The 20,273-nt window shown below is 38.3% G+C and overlaps 2 protein-coding genes across 2 annotated transcripts; both read left to right on the forward strand.

Moving 5' to 3' along the window:
* The first annotated feature begins 3,896 nt into the window (after window positions 1–3,896).
* On the forward strand, window positions 3,897–4,817 carry LOC114700026 (olfactory receptor 5AC1-like). Its single transcript, XM_028879442.1, has one exon. It carries the CDS (start codon window positions 3,900–3,902, stop codon window positions 4,815–4,817), a length of 918 nt encoding a protein of 305 aa, XP_028735275.1. The 5' UTR covers window positions 3,897–3,899.
* Window positions 4,818–14,641: 9,824 nt separating this feature from the next.
* On the forward strand, window positions 14,642–15,635 carry LOC114700025 (olfactory receptor 5AC1-like). The gene has a single exon (XM_028879441.1). It carries the CDS (start codon window positions 14,663–14,665, stop codon window positions 15,581–15,583), a length of 921 nt encoding a protein of 306 aa, XP_028735274.1. The 5' UTR covers window positions 14,642–14,662; the 3' UTR covers window positions 15,584–15,635.
* The last annotated feature ends 4,638 nt before the right edge of the window (window positions 15,636–20,273 follow it).

Here is a 20,273-nt window from a genome sequence, read left to right on the forward strand (position 1 = left end):
TGTGGGACCAACCTAGGCCTTCTGCATGTGGATGACAGTTGAATAGCTTGATCTGTTTGTCAGGCCCCTAGCAGTGGCACCAGCACCTGTCCCTGGCCCATGATTTGGCTTTGTGAGACCTATTCCCTATGGTGGCATGCCTTGCCCATCCTTGATACTGCGGGAGGAGTTGGTCCTGCCTCAACTTGATATGCCATGCTTTGTTGACTCCCATGAGAAATCTGTCCATTTCTGAACAGAATAGGAGTGGATGGGGGTGGGTAGAGAGCAGGTTGTGGGCAGAAACAGGGATGAGAGGAGGGAGGGGAAACAGTGGTTTGTATGTAAAATAAATGAAAAAAAAAAAAAAATAAAAAAAATTCCAATGCTTGACAGCATGATTATTGCATAAAAATAAATTTAGATTGCAAATCACTTAAAGAACATTGATGGATTAAACATTTCATTTAACTTATAACTGACCTATATCTTTAGTTTTTGAAAGAAATAGAGCATATGTAAGGACAGCTACAAAAGTATTATTAGTTTTTATCTGCTGATTAGTGAACAATGCCCAGCAGATTGGATTTATCCTATAGGGAGTTTTACCATCATTTAGGGAGTTTCAGTGTTCATCTGAGAAAAGGTTTGAAGATAGGATATAATAAATGCCGTTCCCTCCAAACTATTTCTTAAGGAAAACTGACACGGAAAGAACAATTCTTGATACCCTTGTTCCTTCACTTAAAGTATTCTTCATGAGGATTTTTTTTTCTTACATCCATGGGTGAGAGAATAGCATTTTATTTTGCTTAAAAAAGTTAAATGATGCCTGTATCAAATATGAAGGCTTTGCCAAATATACTTGACAATATATGTGGAAGTATCTTTTTAGGGCATTTATCTAATAAATAGAATACAAAGCAATTCCAACTGAAGAGCTAACTCCCTATGGACTCACAGTTACCTGTTTGTGGAGCAAAGATTTGATCTCCGTCATGAGGTTTTGTGAAGTCCATGCAGGTAGCCTCTACGACATGCTTCTTATTAACAACACTGGGGCGTTTAGCTTTATTGACTACTGAAGGGAACTCCATCGTAGAACACCTAGTACATTACAGTGAAACTTTAAACCAAACTTCATAAACTTGTATATGAGTAAGAGTAAGTCAAAGGTGGAATTGAGACTCATGGGTTCTGAAAATTTGAGTTCTATATCCTTAATTAAGATAATGTAATCAAACCAATCTGTCAAAAATTCAGTTAATGTTTAAATGAGTTTTATTTTAAAAATATCCTAGAATCCTAGTTAAATCTCTTAGAGGTGTGTGACAACCAGGCAGTATCTGCCTGCTTCCTCACCTGGTTCTTGGTTCACATAAGCATTCCTGGAAACATGAAGAAAGGAAGAGCCCACCACACTGGAAACATCAGTTAAATTAGTAAATTTTTGGCAGATAACAAGTATAATCTTACAATTTTTAAAGATTAGATGTTTAAATTTGCTTCAAACATATAGCTTCCATTAAAATCTTTACAAGCCTAATAAAACTATAAACAGAATTTCTTTTCTCTATTCCCAGAAAGTATGGAGAAAGAAACACTTCCCAGGATAGTGTCTCTATTTAAATGACACAGTCCATAAATGACCTTCTATGTAACATTCAAGTTCTCCATATTTTTACTTTCTTAAGATTATTCTTTGAATCAGAACCCATGGCTTTTTATCTGTTAAACTGTTGTTCTTATCACCAATAAGTTTCCCATTTTTTTTCTTTTGGTTTGTTATTATGATTCTTGGAATAATTACTTCAGAGAGACCACAAATATGAGCTTGAGGACTTTAGTTAAGTCCATAATGAAATTATACAGTTAAAAAATGAAAAAATATGTATTGATACAAGCCTATTTGTTGGGTCTTATAACAACCCATGACTGTCTATTGTTTAGACATTCATGCTTTCTGTGGACAGTTGATCTGTTCCTCTTTTAGTTTATCAATGCAGTGTTGTGTACGTACACAACATACACAAACACATTATGTCCAGGATTCTGCATATGTTGGCATTACAGAAATGCAATGTGGTGGTGGTGTCTTCAATTCTCTCTCCTTGGATTCTCCTGGATCTATCTTCACTTGCTGACTTATTGCATTCATGGATACATGTTGATCTTTGTTTTTTTTTCTTTGTCTATTATCAACCAATTTATTTCTGAATTTCAGTCTCGTGATTTTATTTTATTTTTGGCTACTTTGTAATGAACTGTGAAGGTGGACATCCTAACTCCCAAGAAAAGACACCAGAGGTTTGGGGTTTTCACGAGGATCATCTGTGCAGAGTCACACATTGCATCCCCTGGGAGCACTTTCCCGAAGTAGTCTGTGCATGGGCTCTCCATCGTGTGTGCAGCTTGGCCTACAACTTTAGTGACTTTTCTAGTCTCTGTGTTGAAATGCCTGGTGGGAAGCAACTTAAGGATGGAAAGATTTTATTTTTTAAAAATGAATTTAATTTATGTTTTTTTTTTTTGTCTTTGGGTGTTTTGCTTACTGGAGGTCTGCACACCCCATGTGTGCTCCCTGCCCTCAGGGGACTGGGGAGAGTGTTGGATACTCTGGAACTGGACTTAAAAATGGTTGTGAGTCACTATGAAGGTGCTGGAGCTGAACCAGGATCCTTTGGAATAGCAGCTAGTGCTCTTAACCATTAAACCATATTCCCATCTTCTATATTTCTTTCCAACTCACTGTTTCTGTTTGTATACATTGCAAACTTCAGCACTTAAATTTAATCCAGTTATTGAAAGCATTAGCCTTTCTTTCCACTCTTGTTTTTTTGTGATGTTATATTCTGCCTTCATTCTGAAAATCTCATTCATGAAATTGAAAGGAACTTACTGTTTTTTTTCTATAATTTTGTTGAGAGGAAATAAAATGACCTATTAGAAAGCTATGACAGTGTAAGGAACAGAAAAAAGCATAAATAATATTTATTACTTGGCTATTAATATGCTAAGGTGAAAGGATTATGTGCATAAGCAATACCAAAGACATATTAAGTATCCTTACCATATAAACCTTTTGAAAGACTGATGTGTATATATAAAATGAAAGTAGAAAGGATATCACATAGAAGAAGAAAGAAGATTAGAAAAGAGGAAGGAAATGGGAGAAGCTCTTGTACATAGTACAAAGTACAATAGTACAAAGTACATAGTACAATAGAATGAAAATGACATTTATATTAACTATCACTTTGTATAATAATTATTTATTAATAATAAAATATAAAAATTTTATGGGAAATGGAAAAGACTTTTCACACTGAACTAGTGTCTTTTTAAGACATTAGTATAAGCCTAGCATGGTGGCCTGTGCCTTTAACCCCAGCACTCTGGAGACAGAGGCAGGTGGATCTGAGTTTGAGGCTAGTCTAGTATGCGTATTAGCACCAGGACAGATGGGCTACACAGATAAACCCTGTCTCATAAAAGCAAATAAATAATCAAAAGACATTTTAGTATAAAATGTATTATGTACTTTTTCTTGCTCTCTCTCTCTCTCTCTCTCTCTCTCTCTCTCTCTCTCTCTCTCTCTCTTCCTCTTGCTTGCTCGCTCCCCCCACCCCAATTTATAATAGATGCAGATATGCATAAGACTAGGTAAATTAGTGTCTATGGTCTCATTATTTGTCTTTCAAATAATTGGATGCTAAAAGTTTATACATTAAAACTGTTCAGAAAATATTTTCTGTTTCCAGCATGTTTAAAAAGCAGAAATATGAGACCTTCCTATCTGTTGATTGTGGAGTACCTGAAGCACAGGAAAGTGGTCTCAATCCAATCCTGTTCTTACTGAGTCTTAGTTACATTTTTAAAAATCTCCTCCCTCCTTGCAGTGAGCAGTCTGAGTGGGTGTGATGGAAGGAAACAGGACCCAGCTGACTGAGTTTGTTCTCAGAGGAATAACAGATCGTCCAGAGCTGCAAGTCCCCCTGTTCCTGGTGTTCTTCTTCATCTATGTCACCAGCATGGTGGGCAACCTTGGCTTAATCTTTCTCATCTGGAAGGATCCCCATCTTCACACTCCCATGTATCTTTTCCTTGGGAATTTAGCCTTTGCTGATGCCTGTACTTCATCCTCTGTGACTCCAAAGATACTTATGAAATTTTTAAATAAGAATGACATGATATCCCTAGGTGAGTGTTTCTCCCAATTTTATTTTTTTTGTTCAAGTGCAACTGCGGAATGTTTCCTCCTGGTAGCGATGGCCTATGACCGCTATGCGGCCATATGCAACCCTCTGCTCTATCTAGTGGTGATGTCCAACAGACTGTGTGTTCAGTTCATTAGTGTGTCATATCTAATTGGACTTCTACATGGCTTGCTTCATGTAGGAATGTTATTTAGGTTAACGTTTTGTAGTTCCAATATAATAGATCATTTCTACTGTGAGATTTTGCCACTTTATACAATTTCTTGCACTGATCCATCCATTAATGCATTGGTTGCTTTCATTTTTGCTATTTTTATACAAGTGAGTACTTTTATGAGCATTATAGTTTCTTATATCCGTGTGCTTTTTGCCATCCTGAAAAAAAGGTCTGAGAAAGGCAGGAGCAAAGCCTTCTCTACCTGCAGTGCCCATCTGGCATCTGTCTCTTTGTTTTATGGCACCCTCTTTATCATATACGTGCTCTCTGGATCTGACACAGACAATTATCAGGGGAAAATGTATTCATTGTTCTACACCGTTATCATTCCTCTGCTAAACCCCTTTATATACAGCCTAAGAAATAAAGAAGTTTTAGATGCCTTGAGAAAACTCACAAAATGATGACTATTTTCTGAAAACTTAAAGGTGTTTTCTATGACCAGATTCTCTCTGTTTAAGGTCATCATAATATTTGGCCCTGTACATTGCATATAATATGGATTTTTTTTATATCATGTTAACTAAAGCAATAAAATGTAGACAATATTGCCTATATTCTTCTCCCTCTCCTCCTTCTCCTCCTTCTCTTCTTCCTCCTCCTCCTCCTCTTCCTTCTCCTCCTTTTTGTTATAAAAATGGTGAGGTCTTTAAGGAAAGGTAGAGCATGAATTATTTTTGAATTCAGACCCAAAGGAGAACATGGTTTATTTACAAATTATTGTCTTCATAAGGTTAATAAATTATTCTTTTCCTAACACGTGTTTGTATATTATTGAAACAAAACTCCAAACGTATGGATTCAATTTGTACTTTTCTTTTACTGATTTTTTTGTTTTATAAATGTATGCATTGCACATGATCATAAGTATCACCCACTGTCCCCTCCCATTTTCCCCCACACCCGCTGATTCTCTTCTTACTGTCCAACAATGCCCCTCCCTGCTTTCATGTCTGTTTATTCAGGCATCCTCCACTCCTGTATGTTCATAATTCCAGTGACCATGTTGAATACAGAAGGTAGTGTTTCACAGAACCCCTCTCCTTCCTCTGGCTTTTACATTTCTTCTCCCACTCTCCATCATGTTCCTTAGGCTTTGGAGCAGGTGTTATAGTTGTCCAGTTTAGGACTTAGAGTTCCAGTTCAGGAACTGCTTATTTTCAGCACTTTGGTCAGTTTTTTAATCTTTGTATTTTGGAAATTTCATATATTGTACAGTATTTACACCATTTCCACTCACCGTCTTCGTCATCCAATTTTTTCAGTCGCCTCCATCCTCTCACATTCAAAAGCCCTGTTTTGAGTCTCTGCATTAACCATTGTCTTCCACAATAAGAAGCTTCCATGACCAAGGCTGAAAGCTGCACTAGTCAGTGGATAGTAATACACTCATTTAGAAACTAGTTTGACCTCATGTCCATCTAGCACAATAAGAAATAGTAAATCCAACCCCACAGGGCTTGTGACCACCCTATCCAGGTGCTTTTGCTCATGTTCACAGTACCATCATTGCATCCCTTCCTTGGAGTTGGTATAAGATCCAACCAGTAAGCCACTGATTAGCCTCTAGCAGTCGTGATGACACTAAATCAGTGGACACAAATTGCTTGACAGGTGTCAGGGCCATTGATGAGTGTTCTCTCCTGCAGCCTCAATAGCACCTTCCAGGACTCTGAGGGCTAGGGCTACTCAGCAGGGAGAGAGCTTCTAGCTTGTCTCCAGTCTGTTGTCTCTCTGTTCTCAGTCAAGTGTCTTCAGTAATAGAGTCTTACCATGTACTTCCGGTTGGCATTTAAGAAAAAACACAATAATTTTGCTCTGGGATCTGCTGGTCCCTCCACCGTTAACTCATGGAGAATTATCCTGCACTTGACAATGATATTTTCCTTAAAACACTCATGGATTCCAGTATCAGCAGTGACCAGCAAGTCAAAGTACCTCAGTTCAAATTTTTATTGTAGCTATCGATATTGCTAATATTTTTGACTAGCTCTCAACGTGATAGTTTTTCTTATTTACTCAACTAAAACCTGGTATTTCAAATCTTAATTGCTTCTCTCAGATTTCCTGAAATGTGATTACACAAACTATATACAATAGGGATAGTTTTATTTTTATAAGTGTATATTACACATATCACACTGTATTTGATGGAGCCTAAAAAAAGAAAACCCATACTAGCAAGAACCCTGAATGTAGCAAGAACCCTACATACTCAACATCAGACATCAGAACGTTTGTACTTTTCTTCCTTTGACAGCAGTTGACTTTGCCTTTTGGTTAATGCTATTTGTCTTGCATTGCAATTTTCTGTAAGATTTTTAAACTTTAGTTATCTGACAGTTATTTACATATTGCATTCATCCTACCACTCCCTTTTATCCCCATTCTGTTCTCTCTGGATACCTTCTTCTTACCTAGTTACCTTAAAGCGGCAGGTTTCTCTATAGCTTTCTCATGCACCCACAGTCTGGTTTACTCTCCCACAAGATTCACTTTCCCTGTTTCCACATCCCCATCCCCGTTTGTACCTTCCCTCTCTTGGTATCTCCTATTTTCATTTTGTTTGTGTTTTACTGTCCACACCAAGACTTCACCCCAAATCCCCACATCCTGTGGCTCCTCTCTAGCTTTCTGGCCTGTAAAGATGCTCTCTCACCCTAAATCACAAAAATAAAAAAATTCAAAACCAAGTCATCAATGAGGAGTAACATGTCGAGTTTGTTTATGTGCCTGAGTTACATTACTTATTATAATATTTTTAGCTCTCTCCATTTTCCTGGAATTTCCATAATTCATTTGGTTTACAGCTGAACTGAAGGGAATTGAATTATGTATATATTCTACATGTTAATTTTCTACCCATAATTTGCTGACTGTCTTGGTTGATTATATTTCCCAGATATTATACCCAAAGCAGCAATGATCATGGGCATTCTGATACCTGCATCAGAGAGTGTAGAGTTATTTGGGTATATGCATAGCGATTGTATAGCTGGATCTCATGATATTTCTTTTTTTTTTAATTTTTATTTTACAACACCGTTCAGTTCAACATAATAGCCACAGATTCCCCTGTTCTCCCCTTCTCGTCCCCTTCCCCCTCCCCCCAGCCCACCCCCCATTCCCACCTCCTCCAGATCAAGGTCTCCCCCGAGGACCGGGATCAACCTGGTAGACTCAGTCCAGGCAGGTCCATTCCCCCCCCTCCCAGACTGAGCCAAGTGTCCCTGCATAAGTCCCAAGATTCTAACAGCCAACTCATGCAACAAGCCCAGGACCCGGCACCAACGCACAGCTGCCTCCCAAACAGATCAAGCCAAATGACTGTCTCACCCATTCAGGGGGCCTGATCCAGTTGGGGGCCCCTCAGCCTTTGGTTCATAGATCCTGTGCTTCCATTCATTTGGTTATTTGTCCCCGTGCTTTATCCAACCTTGGCTTCAACAATTCTTGCTCATATGGGAAGCAGAGAGCTAGGGAGGCCCACGGAGATCCACAAAGATACCCCCGCAAAAGACTGCTGGCAATGGTCGAGAGACGGCAGGAACTGACCTACTCTGGTAATGGGATGGCCAGACACTCTGATAGTTGTGCCATAAACCCCATCCAAGGACTGAGGAATCTGGATGCAGACATCCACGGCTGGGCCCCTGGTGGAGCACTGGGAGTCTAATTAGTGAGAAAGAAGAGGGTTTATATGATATTTCTTTTTTAGCTATTTGAGAAACTTGTGTACTGGCTTCCCTGGTTGTTGCACATGTTTACACTCTCACCAATGATCATAATTGTTCCTCTTTCTCTATGTCACACAAGAATTTATTTCTTTTTTAAGTTTATTTTTTCTTTTATAATTCCACAAAGTTAATACATAATGTTCTTTGTTCAAAATCCCTCTCAATATACTCTCCTATTCTCTTCAGTCTCTCATCAAATTCCTTCCTCTTCCTAAGTTAATGTCCTACTTTCATGCCTTGTATGTGAGGGATAGGTATTTCATGTAATTATGGTTACCTAAATGAGAATAAATCAGAGTTTATTTGAATGTGGACAATATATGAGTGGCTACACTACTGGAGAATATGAATACTATATTGCCCCCTGAAACCTTTAGTTGCCTGTAGTTCCCCTGAGAGAGAGGTCATATGATCCATTCCTCCATTTATGATGGAGTTATTGATGGACCCAGTCCCATGTAGGTTCTGTGTGGGTAGCCACTATTGTGTATTCATGCAAGCAATAGCCACATCATGTCTAGAAGATGGCAATTCATATCACTCCTTCCATTATTCAGCTCTTACATTCTTTTGGCCCCTCTTTCTACAATGCTCCCTGAGCCTAGGAGGGATGACTTAGACATTGCATTTAAGACTGAGAACTTAAGAGTCATTTGCTCTCAGAGCATTGACCAGTTACATGGATCTTATTAAGTGTTGCCAGCTGCAAACTGAAGCTTTTCTGATCAAGGATGACAGCAGCACTTAGGTATGTGAGTGTAAAAAGGACAATTTTCAGGGCAGTTTGACACCATACTGTTTACTAAATACAATCATTGGTAGGTTTTCTGAGAGGGACCATGACCTCCCCAGTCATATGCTCTTATCATATTTAAAGTGCCTGATATGAGTTCCTTTATGGATTACGTCTAAAATCCAATGAGAAGGGAGTTGGTTACCCCCACACAGCCATGCCATTATTGCACCAGTGGGCAGATTATTCCTGGATGGTAGGTATTATAGTTTAAATGGTTCCCAGCCAGTTACGATAAGTAATTATGGCTTTCTTCACCAGAATCCTTCATAGCATGAAGAAGGCTAGCCAGCAGGGAGCAAGTTTCCCTGTCAGTCCAAGAATGATTTATCTATTTTTTTGTGATCAAAGAACTTACTGTATAACCTACATGGACAATGAACAACAGAGTCTGTGCAGGTCTCTGACCAATAAAAAAGTAGCCCAGACTCAACCTAGAAACATTTGTTTAATAACTCATGTCTTCCCATTGTCTCCCATGAAGACTGTCTACATTCAAACTCCTTTCACAAGTTATATTTTTAAAAATAGCATATCAACTAGTATATTTCCATGAGTCTTTTTATTCATTCTTAGAATAAAATATCATTTTATGTGTGTATGAGTTTGCCTGGGTATATGCATAGGTACATGCATCAAATATATGTAGGAGCCCTTGGACACCAGAAGAAGGTTTTTTTTCCTTTTATTTTATTTTACAATACCATTCAGTTCTACATAACAGCCACAGATTCGCTTGTTCTCCCCCTTCCTGCCCCTCCCCTTCCCCCCAGCCCACCCCCCATTCCTACCTCCTCCAGGGCAAAGCCTCCCCCGAGGACTGAGATTGACCTGGTACACTCAGTCCAGGCAGGTCCAGTCCCCTCCTCCCATATTGAGCCAAGTGTCCCTGCATAAGTCCCAGGTTTCAAACAGCTAACTCATGCAATGAGCACAGGACTTGGTACCACTGCCTAGATAACACCCTAATAGTTGTGCCAGAAACCCCATCCAAGGACTGAGGAATCTGGATGCAGACATCCATGGCTAGGCCCCAGGTAGAGCTCTGGGAGTCTAATTAGTGAGAAAGAGGAGGGTTTATATGAGCAAGAATTGTTGAAACCAAGGTTGGATAAAGCAGAGGGACAAATAGCCAAACGAATGGAAACACATGAACTATGAACCAAAGGCTGAGGGTCCCCCAACTGGATCAGGCCCTCTGAATAGGTGAGACAGTTGATTGGCTTGATCTGTTCAGAAGAGGGTTTTAGAGTTGCTGGTGCTTATGAACCACTCTGTGAGTGCTAGGAACCAAACCTTTCCAGTACTCCCTTCTTTCCCTTTTGAGGTTTATAATTTTTGTGTTTTATTTCATCCTGTTTTCCATAGTATATAATAATAAAGCCTATGTATGTACAAATGGAAAAACATGAGTGGGTAGAAGGTGGGAGCTGCATGCATGAAAATATTGCCTGTATTCACCAGTGGTCAGGGAGGTTGAAGCAATTTTTTTTTTTTTGTGATTTTACACATTTCTATTTCCTCTAATATTTTTAAGATATCCTATTTGAGTGAACAACACTAAATTTGTTGTTTCATATCTAAGAATTGACTGCATATGCATATCATATTGTCGAATAAAAATTTTCCTCCATGGCAGAAGGTGTGAAGGAACCTACTAACCTATTGCTAGAAGCTGATTTATCAGAACATTGGTGTCAAACACTATGGGGAAATTTGATAATTGCCATAAAGAACATTAGTACACATATTCACATGTAATACCCATGTGCCATCTAAATATTTTTCCATGATGTATCTTATGTTTGTTCAGATTCAACTTTTGACAGAAAACCAGTTACACCATCTGAGTAATCCCCATGGAGTAAACATTTCACTTTACTTTAATTGGCCTCTAACTCCATAGTTAGAAAGAACAAAAGCTTACATAAGACCAGTTATAATCATCTGTTAGCTTTGATTTGCTGATTAGTGAACAATGACCAACAAATTGGCTTTGTCCTTTGGGGAGATCTTGGTAGCACTGAGAGAGTTTTTTTTATATTGAAACAGAGTCAAAAATTGCATGAAATAAATGCCATTCTCTCCAAACTGCTATTCTTGGAGAAAACTGATGTGAGAAGAACAGTTGTCCTGACACCCTTGTTCCTGCAGTGGAAGTGTCTTCATGAAGATATAAGTCTTGTGGCATCTGTGCCTATACACAGTTTATAGGTATTGGGTGAAAAAGCAATATTTAATTTTACTGTAATTTTAAACATTTGATCATTTCTATACCAACATTTTTCTTATAATTTAGATGAGAATATAATGGCATATATGTCAATTTATATGAAAATTTCTTTTGAGGGGACTTATTTAACAAATGGGACATAAAGCATTTCTGAAAATCTAAGTAAAATATTTTGTATACTTTCTCTAAAATTTTATGTGCTCACAACTATGTGTTTATGTCTAAAGATTTGAGATCAATCATGTAAATTTGTAAGAGTCCGTGTGGCTAACCTCAATGCTATGATTCTTTTGTATTGGGGGAATGCATCTTAGAAAATCCAACACATTTCATGAGCCCTCAAAACAAGCTTCTTGAACTTGTTTGTATATAGTAGTAATTCTGATGGAAATGAGACTGAGAGATTCTGAAACTTGGGGATCCATGTCCTTTATCAAGATAGAGTTATAAAATGGATCTGTTGAATATTTTATTAAGTAAAGCATCCTTTCTGAGTTTTACTTTGGAAGTCTTTCAGAATCAGGAATACTTTCCACAACTGAGGACCCTGGGAGCATGTGACTTCTTAGGCTGTACCTCCTTCCTCAGCTGGTTCTGTGTTTACGTAGTATTATATACTAAGAAGTAAGGAAGAGTTTGCCGTATCAGTTGCTTTTGTTTTATCAGAATTTTTTATCTAAAATTTTCATAAATTTTTACTATGTTCTTTCCCTTTCTTCAACTGACCCTAGCTCCTCTCTGCCTCCCTACTCACTAAAGTTTGTGACCTTTCTTCCTAGCTCTTAAAAAGAAAACCACAGGGGGAAAATCCACAAGGCCCCTACCCTGTACAAAGAACTATAGGCAACTGAGGACTGGAGTGGGAGAGGTGGTCCTCCTCATGGAAGGGCCGGCAAACAGCTGTCCAGTACCAAATGGTCAGTCCTGAAAAGTAATACAAGTACATCCAGACTGAATAGGTTATATTTAGGAATATATGTGTATCTTTTATAGACACATATGCATGCAATAACCATTATTGAAAAAAAAAAAGGGCCATGAATTTGAAAAAGAATGGAGAGGGATATATGAGAGGGTTTGAAGGGAGGAAAGGGAAGGGGGAAATGTTGAGATTAAATTATATATAAAAAATATTAATGAAAATAAAAAAGACACATCCAGAGGAGAGGATCCCAGGAAACCTGGAGCAAGGGTTAGAGTAAAGAGAGAACGCCAACGGCCGCTAGAGGCCAGCAGGGTAAAGAGAGGGGTCTCCCATGGTCTCTAAAGGGAGTGTGGCCGGCTCACAGTCTTGAGTGTCAGCCAGTGATGCTGACCGTAGACTCCTGACATCCAGAGAGATCAAGTAATACATTTAGTGTGTTTTAAATTGCCTTTTGATGTAGCAGCTACAGGGATCCAAAACAAATACTTTTTTTTTTTTTAATCCAGTGACTGTATCCACACAATCAACTTTAATGATGTGAGTGGCTTCATGCTTTTCTAAGAGGCCCGGAGAGGACTATGCCATGAGCTGAGCCCCGAGAGCTCCATATTTAAGGGATTTAACTAGTAAAAGAAATGACTGTTTCTGACATAATCGATCAAGATTAAACAGAATTCAACCCCACTGGTTACTTCATAGTAATAGACTGTATAGGGTTTCTGAATGAGAGACATTCTAAGAACATCAGAGATACAGACATTATTTTATATCTCCTTCCATATAAAAAATATTTCTACAGAAACACAAACACAAAAATCAATACAAACAAAATCACATTAAGACAAGCCAGCAATATTTGACAGACATGTATAAGTGATCATTTTTACACAATTATCACACAGATATAAGTTTCTCTGTTAATTTGTTTCCATGCTTAATAAAACTACAAATGATTTTTCTTTTTTTTTAAATTCTAAATAAAGATGGAGGAGAACACATTTCACAGAAAGTTTCACCATTTAAGTGGAACAAATACATTACCCACCTTTCTATGAAATACTTTTCTTCTTCATGTTTCTAACACCTTAAATTATATTTTGTGTATATACTTTCCTCCATAAACTCTACATTTAATTTGACATTATTTTATTTTTAAAAAATAAAGTAAATGTTTTGAGAAAATTAGTTGTTTGGAATCGCATATTTGAGCATGAGGTTATTAGCTCATTGTATAAAGAATTGGTGACTATGATAAATCTAGAAGTTTAAGTTTGTAGAAAAGCCATCTGACTGATCAAGTTCTGTCAAAGATTCTGGCTTAGAGCACTATTAATAAAGTCCTTAGTCACTTAAGCTTGCCCTTTCTATTTCCCAACTCCTATTTTAAATCAGCAGTACAGGGATGTCAAGGTATAAATTATGTTATATCGAGAATATGCATATTTTGTCTTTACAGAAATGTACTACAGTGTTTATTTGAATTCCCTCCTGCCTGGTTTTCTAAATCATCTATCCTAACTTCCTTCATTTGTGGATACCAGCTGAACTTGACATTTTTTCTTACTTCTCAATTATATCTATAGTCATTAACAATCACTTTGTTTCATTTTCCTTCATTTAATTTTCTACACAAAAATTATAATTTGGCATTGAAGTTGAGTTCAGATATTGAAAACCCTAACCATTGCTTCTCTACTTTTTTCTTTTGCAAGTTCTTTCTTGTCTGCATTTTTGTAATCTCATATATTTCATTGAGGAAAAGCAAAAGAGTCTTATTAAGTCTGTGATTGCTTTTATGAATGTCTATCAGATAACACAATAGTAAGTGAAATAAAACAATATAAGTAAGCTTTTTATTACTATCTTGTTACTTAACAATGTCTTTGGATGAAAGAATAATGAAAAAATAACAAAGATATAGTAACTTTTAGTCTTACATAAAATATTTGAAAGTTATATATGAAATTAAAGTAGAAATGATATATTTTTGGAGGGAAATGGGACTAAAAGAAGAGGGAAGAAAAACAGAAGAGCCTCTTGAGAAATGAGTGTGCTCAGAGGGCATTTTAAAACTTTAATGAAAATACCATTAGGTAAAACATTACATTTTATAGTGAATATAGCCTCATTAAAATATATCAAAACAGTCCATGAGGACTTGAAAAAGAGGCTTTTTGCATTCAACTAGTCTTTTAAAAATATTTTACTATAAAATGTACCATAGATTTTGCCGTTGTAAATTCTAGACGCAAGCTGTCATTTTATGTGCATTGTTTGCAGTAATTGAGACTAACAAGCATAAAGTCAAATAAAAAATTGCTGTCAATGGCCTACTCATTTAACTTTCAGACAATTGCACATTAAAATTTTGTATATCAGAAGTTAGAAAATACTTTGTGTTTCTAGAATGCCTTAAATGCAGAAACATCACGCATATATTTCTGGGTTAAGAAACAAATGCAGCACCCGTCCATGAGACTGGAATGTGATGCCATTCTCAGCCAGTTCATTCGGATTTGATGTTCCTTCCCTCTTTGCAGTGAGCAGCCTGAGTGGGTGTGATGGAAGGAAACAGGACCCTGCTGACTGAGTTTGTTCTCAGAGGAATAACAGATCGTCCAGAGCTGCAAGTTCCCCTCTTCCTGGTGTTCTTCTTCATCTATATTGTCACCATGGTGGGCAACCTTGGCTTAATCTTTCTCATCTGGAAGGATCCCCATCTTCACACTCCCATGTACCTTTTCCTTAGAAATTTAGCTTTTACTGATGCCTGTATTTCATCCACAGTGACTCCAAAGATGCTTATGAAATTTTTAAATAAGAATGACATGATATCCCTAGGTGAGTGTTTTGCCCAATTTTATTTTTTCTGTTACAGTGTAACTGCCGAAATTTTCCTACTGGTAGCAATGGCCTATGACCGCTATGTGGCCATATGCAACCCTCTGCTCTATCTTGTGGTGATGTCCAAAAGACTCTGCACTGTGTTAATAAGTATGTCATATATAATTGCTTTTGTAAACTCTGGACTTAATGTAGGGTTATTATTTAGATTGACTTTCTGTAAGTCCAATGTAATTGACCACTTCTACTGTGAAATCTTGCCACTCTATACAATCTCTTGCATTGATCCATCTCTTAATGCATTGATCGTTTTTATTTGTGCTTCTTCCATACAAATTGGTACCTCTGTGACCATTGTAGTCTCTTATGCCCGTGTCCTATTTGCTGTTCTGAACATGAAGTCTGAGAGGAGCAGAAAGAAAGCCTTCTTCACCTGCAGTGCCCACCTGCTCTCTGTCTCTTTGTTCTATGGCACTCTCCTCTTCATGTATATGAGTCATGGGTCTGGACCAGGTAAACAACAGGATAAAATGTATTCATTGTTCTACACCATTGTGATACCTCTGCTAAACCCCTTTATTTACAGCTTAAGAAACAAGGAAGTTTTGGGTGCTCTGAAAAAAGTGATAAAATTATAATCATTTTTAGAAAATTTCATCCTCTGTTCTACTACCTTCTCCCATCTTATGCAATGCAGCATAATATTTGATCTTATGTTTTTCAATAGTTGAAATTTTATGTACTGTTAGCTACAAAATAAAAATTTTGACTGTGAATGGCTCTCATAGTAATATGATTATAAAATAGTTAATGAGGATTTTAAGAGCTAATTCCTGTTACTTGTTTTAAAATTCATATTAACTGTGAAAGTTCATTAATTTACTTTATTAGATTGACAAACTTTAGCTTTTAAGATGTATATTAAAAGTCTTCAAATTTATTTTTTGTTAAAAAGCAAACTTTGGCTATGAAATGTTTTTTTTCTTTTCATTTTTTAATATTAAGAAATTTTCTGTTCATTTTACATACCAACCACAGATGCCCCTCTCCTCCCTCCTCCCACCCTCTAGCCTTCTTCTCCACAACCCAAACCTCATTCTGACCTCCTCCAAGGCAAGGACTCCCATGGGGAGTCAGCAGAGCCTGGTACATTCATTTGAGACAGGTTCAAGCCCCTCCCCCTGCACGAAGGCTGTATAAGTTGTCCCACCATAGGCACTGGGCTCCAAAAAGGCATTCATGCTGTGAAGATGGATCCTGATCCCACTGCTAGGGGCACCTTTAAGCAGGTCAAGCTATACAACTGTCTTGCCATGCAGAGGGCCTACTCCAATTGCATGGAGGCTCCATAGCTATTGGTCCACAGTTCATGAGTTCCAACTAGTTTGGTTTGGTTGTCTCAGTACATTTTCCCATCATGATCTTGATGTTCCTTGCTCATAGAATTCTTTTTCTCTGTCTTTGACTGGACTTCTGGAGCTTGGCCTGGTGTTTGGCTATGGGTCTTTGCATCTGCTTCCATCAGTTATTGGATGGAGGCTCTATGATGACAGTTAGGGTATTCACAAATCTGATTACTAGAGTAGGCTAGTTCAGGCACCTTCTCCACTATTGCTAGTAGTCTAAGGTGGGGTCATCCTTGTGGATTCCTGGGAACTTCCCTAGCACCCTGTTTCTCTCTATTCCCATGATGTCTCCCTCTATCATGGTATCTCTTTCCTTGCTCTCCTACTCTGTCCCTGTTCTAGTTCGACCATCTCATTCACTTATGTTATCATCCTCCATTCCTTGCCCCCATTACCCCCCTTCACCCCATTTGCTCATGGAGATCTCATCTATTTCCCCTTGCCAGGGCAATCCATACGTCCCTCTTAGGGTCCTAGTTTCTCTGGAGCTGTGGGTTGTAGTCTGGTTATTCTTTGCTTTACATATAGTATCCACTTATGGGTGAGTACTTACCATGTTTGTCCTTCTGAGTCTGAGTTAGTTACCTCACGCAAGATGATATTTTCTAGTTCCATCCATTTGCCTGAAAATTTCATGATGTCATTTTTTTTTTTACTGTTGAGTAGTAAGTACTCCATTGTGTATATGCACCACATTTTCTTTATCCATTCTTCAGTTGAGGGGCATCTAGGTTGTTTCCAGGTTGTGACTATTATGAACACTGCTGCTATGAACATAGCTGAGCATGTATCCTTGTGGTATGATTGAGTATTCGTTGGGTATATGCCCAAGATTGGTATAGCTGAGTCTTAAGGAAGATTGATTCCCAATTTTCTGAGAAACCGCCATACTGATTTCCAAAGTGGCTGTACAAGTTTGCACTCCCACCATCAGTGAAGCAGTGTTCCCCTTGCTCCACATCCTCTCCAACATAAACTGTCATCAGCGTATTTGATCATAGCCATTCTGACAGGTATAGGATAGTATCTCAGAGTAATTTTGATTTGCATTTCCATGATTTGTTTAAAATCTATTTTTCCTTTTAAAATAATTTTTGAATAAAGTACATTTAAATCATAAATAATTTGTAATTATAATCAGTACATAGGCAAATAATACTTATGCAACATGTGATTAGGAATACCACTCAAAAACTTAAAGGGTTGTATTTCTTGAGATTTAAGAGTACTCTGAAAAAGAGAAATATTTATGTTCTCAGAGTTAAAGTATTAAAAATGCCTTTAATCCCAGCACTTGGGAGGCAGAGCCAGGTGAATCTTTGTGAGTTTGAGGCCAGCCTCCTGTGAAAAGGAGCATTTGAACTTTTTTTTTTCATGGAGCATAAAAATTTTAAACTGTACAAAACATCTATCTTTCTGCTACTTGTGCCTATCTTTCATTTTCACATATTTCTTTGGCTCTGAACCAGAAATCTAGATGCATCTTCTAGCCAAGATCTTCAAGATCAGATGCACTGTGCTTCATGTATTGAGCTACATGAAGTCAACAGCATCCTTCAGGAATATTCTTGCCATGACTGTTTATAATTTCGTTGGATGTCATAACAAAATGAGAAAGAGGGAAACAAGTTGAACAATATAAGATGCAAGTACCACAATGCAGGATATATGAAAATATGACTATACTATTTATACAAACTTTTGAGGGGAAACAGGAACAACACAGTCATAGGAATGTGAAAAGGCCCCATTGGTTCTCACTTTGGATACTTAGCTCCCACTTGGTGTCACTGTTTAGGAAGGTTATGGAACTTTTAGGAGGTGCAGCTCTGGGGGAAGAAGTGGGTCAGCACATCAGGCCTTGAGTCTCTATAGCCCCACCCCAGTTCTTATTTTTGCTCTTCTTCCTGAATGTGTATACAATATGCCCACTGCTTTAAGCTCAGCCACAGGGACTGTATTCTCCAGGAAATGCAAACCCCAATTTATGCTCTACCTTTTGCATAAAGCAGCTAAGACACAAGACTGGCATCAGATCAGACAGAAAAAGGCTGTGCTGTTTCTGTGATCATCCTGACCCTGTGGTTCTTAGGCCTTTGAACCTCCTTTGCAAGAGAAGCATAGAAGAGTTTGAAACTTCAAGCCGGAGAAGCCCTCAACTGCTACAAGCAGAGCTTAATAATTCATTCTAATGGGAGTTTGGAATGTCAGGAGTTAGAGAGAAGATACCATGCTTTTCAGCCTGACTCACGATGTTACAGACCTGAGCAAGGATGACCTAGAGGTATCTCAGGGTTATACTGTGGCAAAGAATCTTGAGATACCTCTAAAATTGGATTGAGACTGAATTGAAAAGTACTAGCCCAATATGTTTCATAGTAGAAAATTCAAGTTAGGACAACATTCAGATTGTGTTGTGGTTATTTATCACTGTTCTTATTCAGAGCTGGAGAGAGAGAGAGAGAGAGAGAGAGAGAGAGAGAGAGAGAGAGAGAGAGAGAGAGAGAGATGAGTAAAAAGATATATAAAAATGATACTATGGTAAGAAATATATGTGTGTAAGATTGAAGTTTTCGCCGGGCGTTGGTGGCGCACGCCTTTAATCCCAGCACTCGGGAGGCAGAGGCAGGCGGATCTCTGTGAGTTCGAGGCCAGCCTGGGCTACCAAGTGAGCTCTAGGAAAGGCGCAAAGCTACACAGAGAAACCCTGTCTCGAAAAACCAAAAAAAAAAAAAAAAAAAGATTGAAGTTTTCAAGAAGAAGGGGTACACTATGTAGCATCGGTAATTGATAAATCATTAGTTCCATTAAACTGAACCCTGGTCCTCTGCACTGGGACAGGAAGAAAGGTGCCTTTAGGGGGGCAAAAGCCCACCCATCAAAGACTTCAAGTTGTGAAAATACAAATATATTTGAAACTAGAGAGCCTAAGCTCACAATGTAGAAATACTATATTGATCCAATAAGGCAACTGCCTAGCAGGGTGTTTCCTCAAAACTAAGAAGCCAATACAACTGTGAAGCAAGGGTCAAAGACTACCTCTAAAACTGGCAGCAGAACTTGCCAGCGTTGGCCATGGTACCACCTTTGAAGGAACGGAACTTGTAAGATTGAGGGGGAGTCATGGCAAGCATCTCTGTCCAGACAATGTGTGACAGGTTAGAATCCATGTAAGGAGGTTCTGAGAGCACTCTGAAGCTGTGAAGGCAAATCAATGGAGACCCTAGGGAGTTGGAAGTGCCAGGGCCATGGGACATCTGCTGAGGACAGCTGGACACATGGAGTGAGTTAGCACAGCAGAGAGGCTGTGTGTGCCACAGGCAGCAGTGTTGCACAGATGAGGCCTCCACGCCCTTTGCAGCTGCGATGATTCCTTTTCTTATGGGCTGGACATGTTGCTGTAGGATTTAGTGTTGGCGCTGCTGGATATTGGTTTTGGTTTCAGTATTTCCTTGTTATACTCTTGGTCTCCTTTAGAATGAGAATGACTACTCTGTAACACTGAGTGATATAAGTAGATACTTTAATTGTATTTTACTTCGGTTATAATTAAGAAGTTACCATGCATCTGTCATTAGTTGAGAATCTGCCTTGAGATTTTGGACATTTGGACTAGTGCTGGGACTGATTAAGACAATGGGGTCATTAAAGTTATACTGAATGCTCTTTGAATCATGAGTGCACCATGGAGACCAGGGGTGGAATGCTTTGGTTTGATGGGGAAAATGCTCAATGTGGGGTCATAGGTTTGAATCCTTGGTCCCAGCTGGTGTTTTGTGGAGAGGTCATGGAACTTTTAGGATGTGCAGACTTTGCTAGAAGAAACTGATCACTGGCAATAGGCCTTTGAGGCTTTCTAGCCTGGCCCTACTCTGTGTTACTGCTCTGTTTCCTGACTGTGGTTACAATGTGCCAGCTCAAA

Source organism: Peromyscus leucopus, chromosome 12 (assembly GCF_004664715.2).
Source record: "Peromyscus leucopus breed LL Stock chromosome 12, UCI_PerLeu_2.1, whole genome shotgun sequence".
Lineage (NCBI taxonomy): Eukaryota > Metazoa > Chordata > Mammalia > Rodentia > Cricetidae > Peromyscus > Peromyscus leucopus.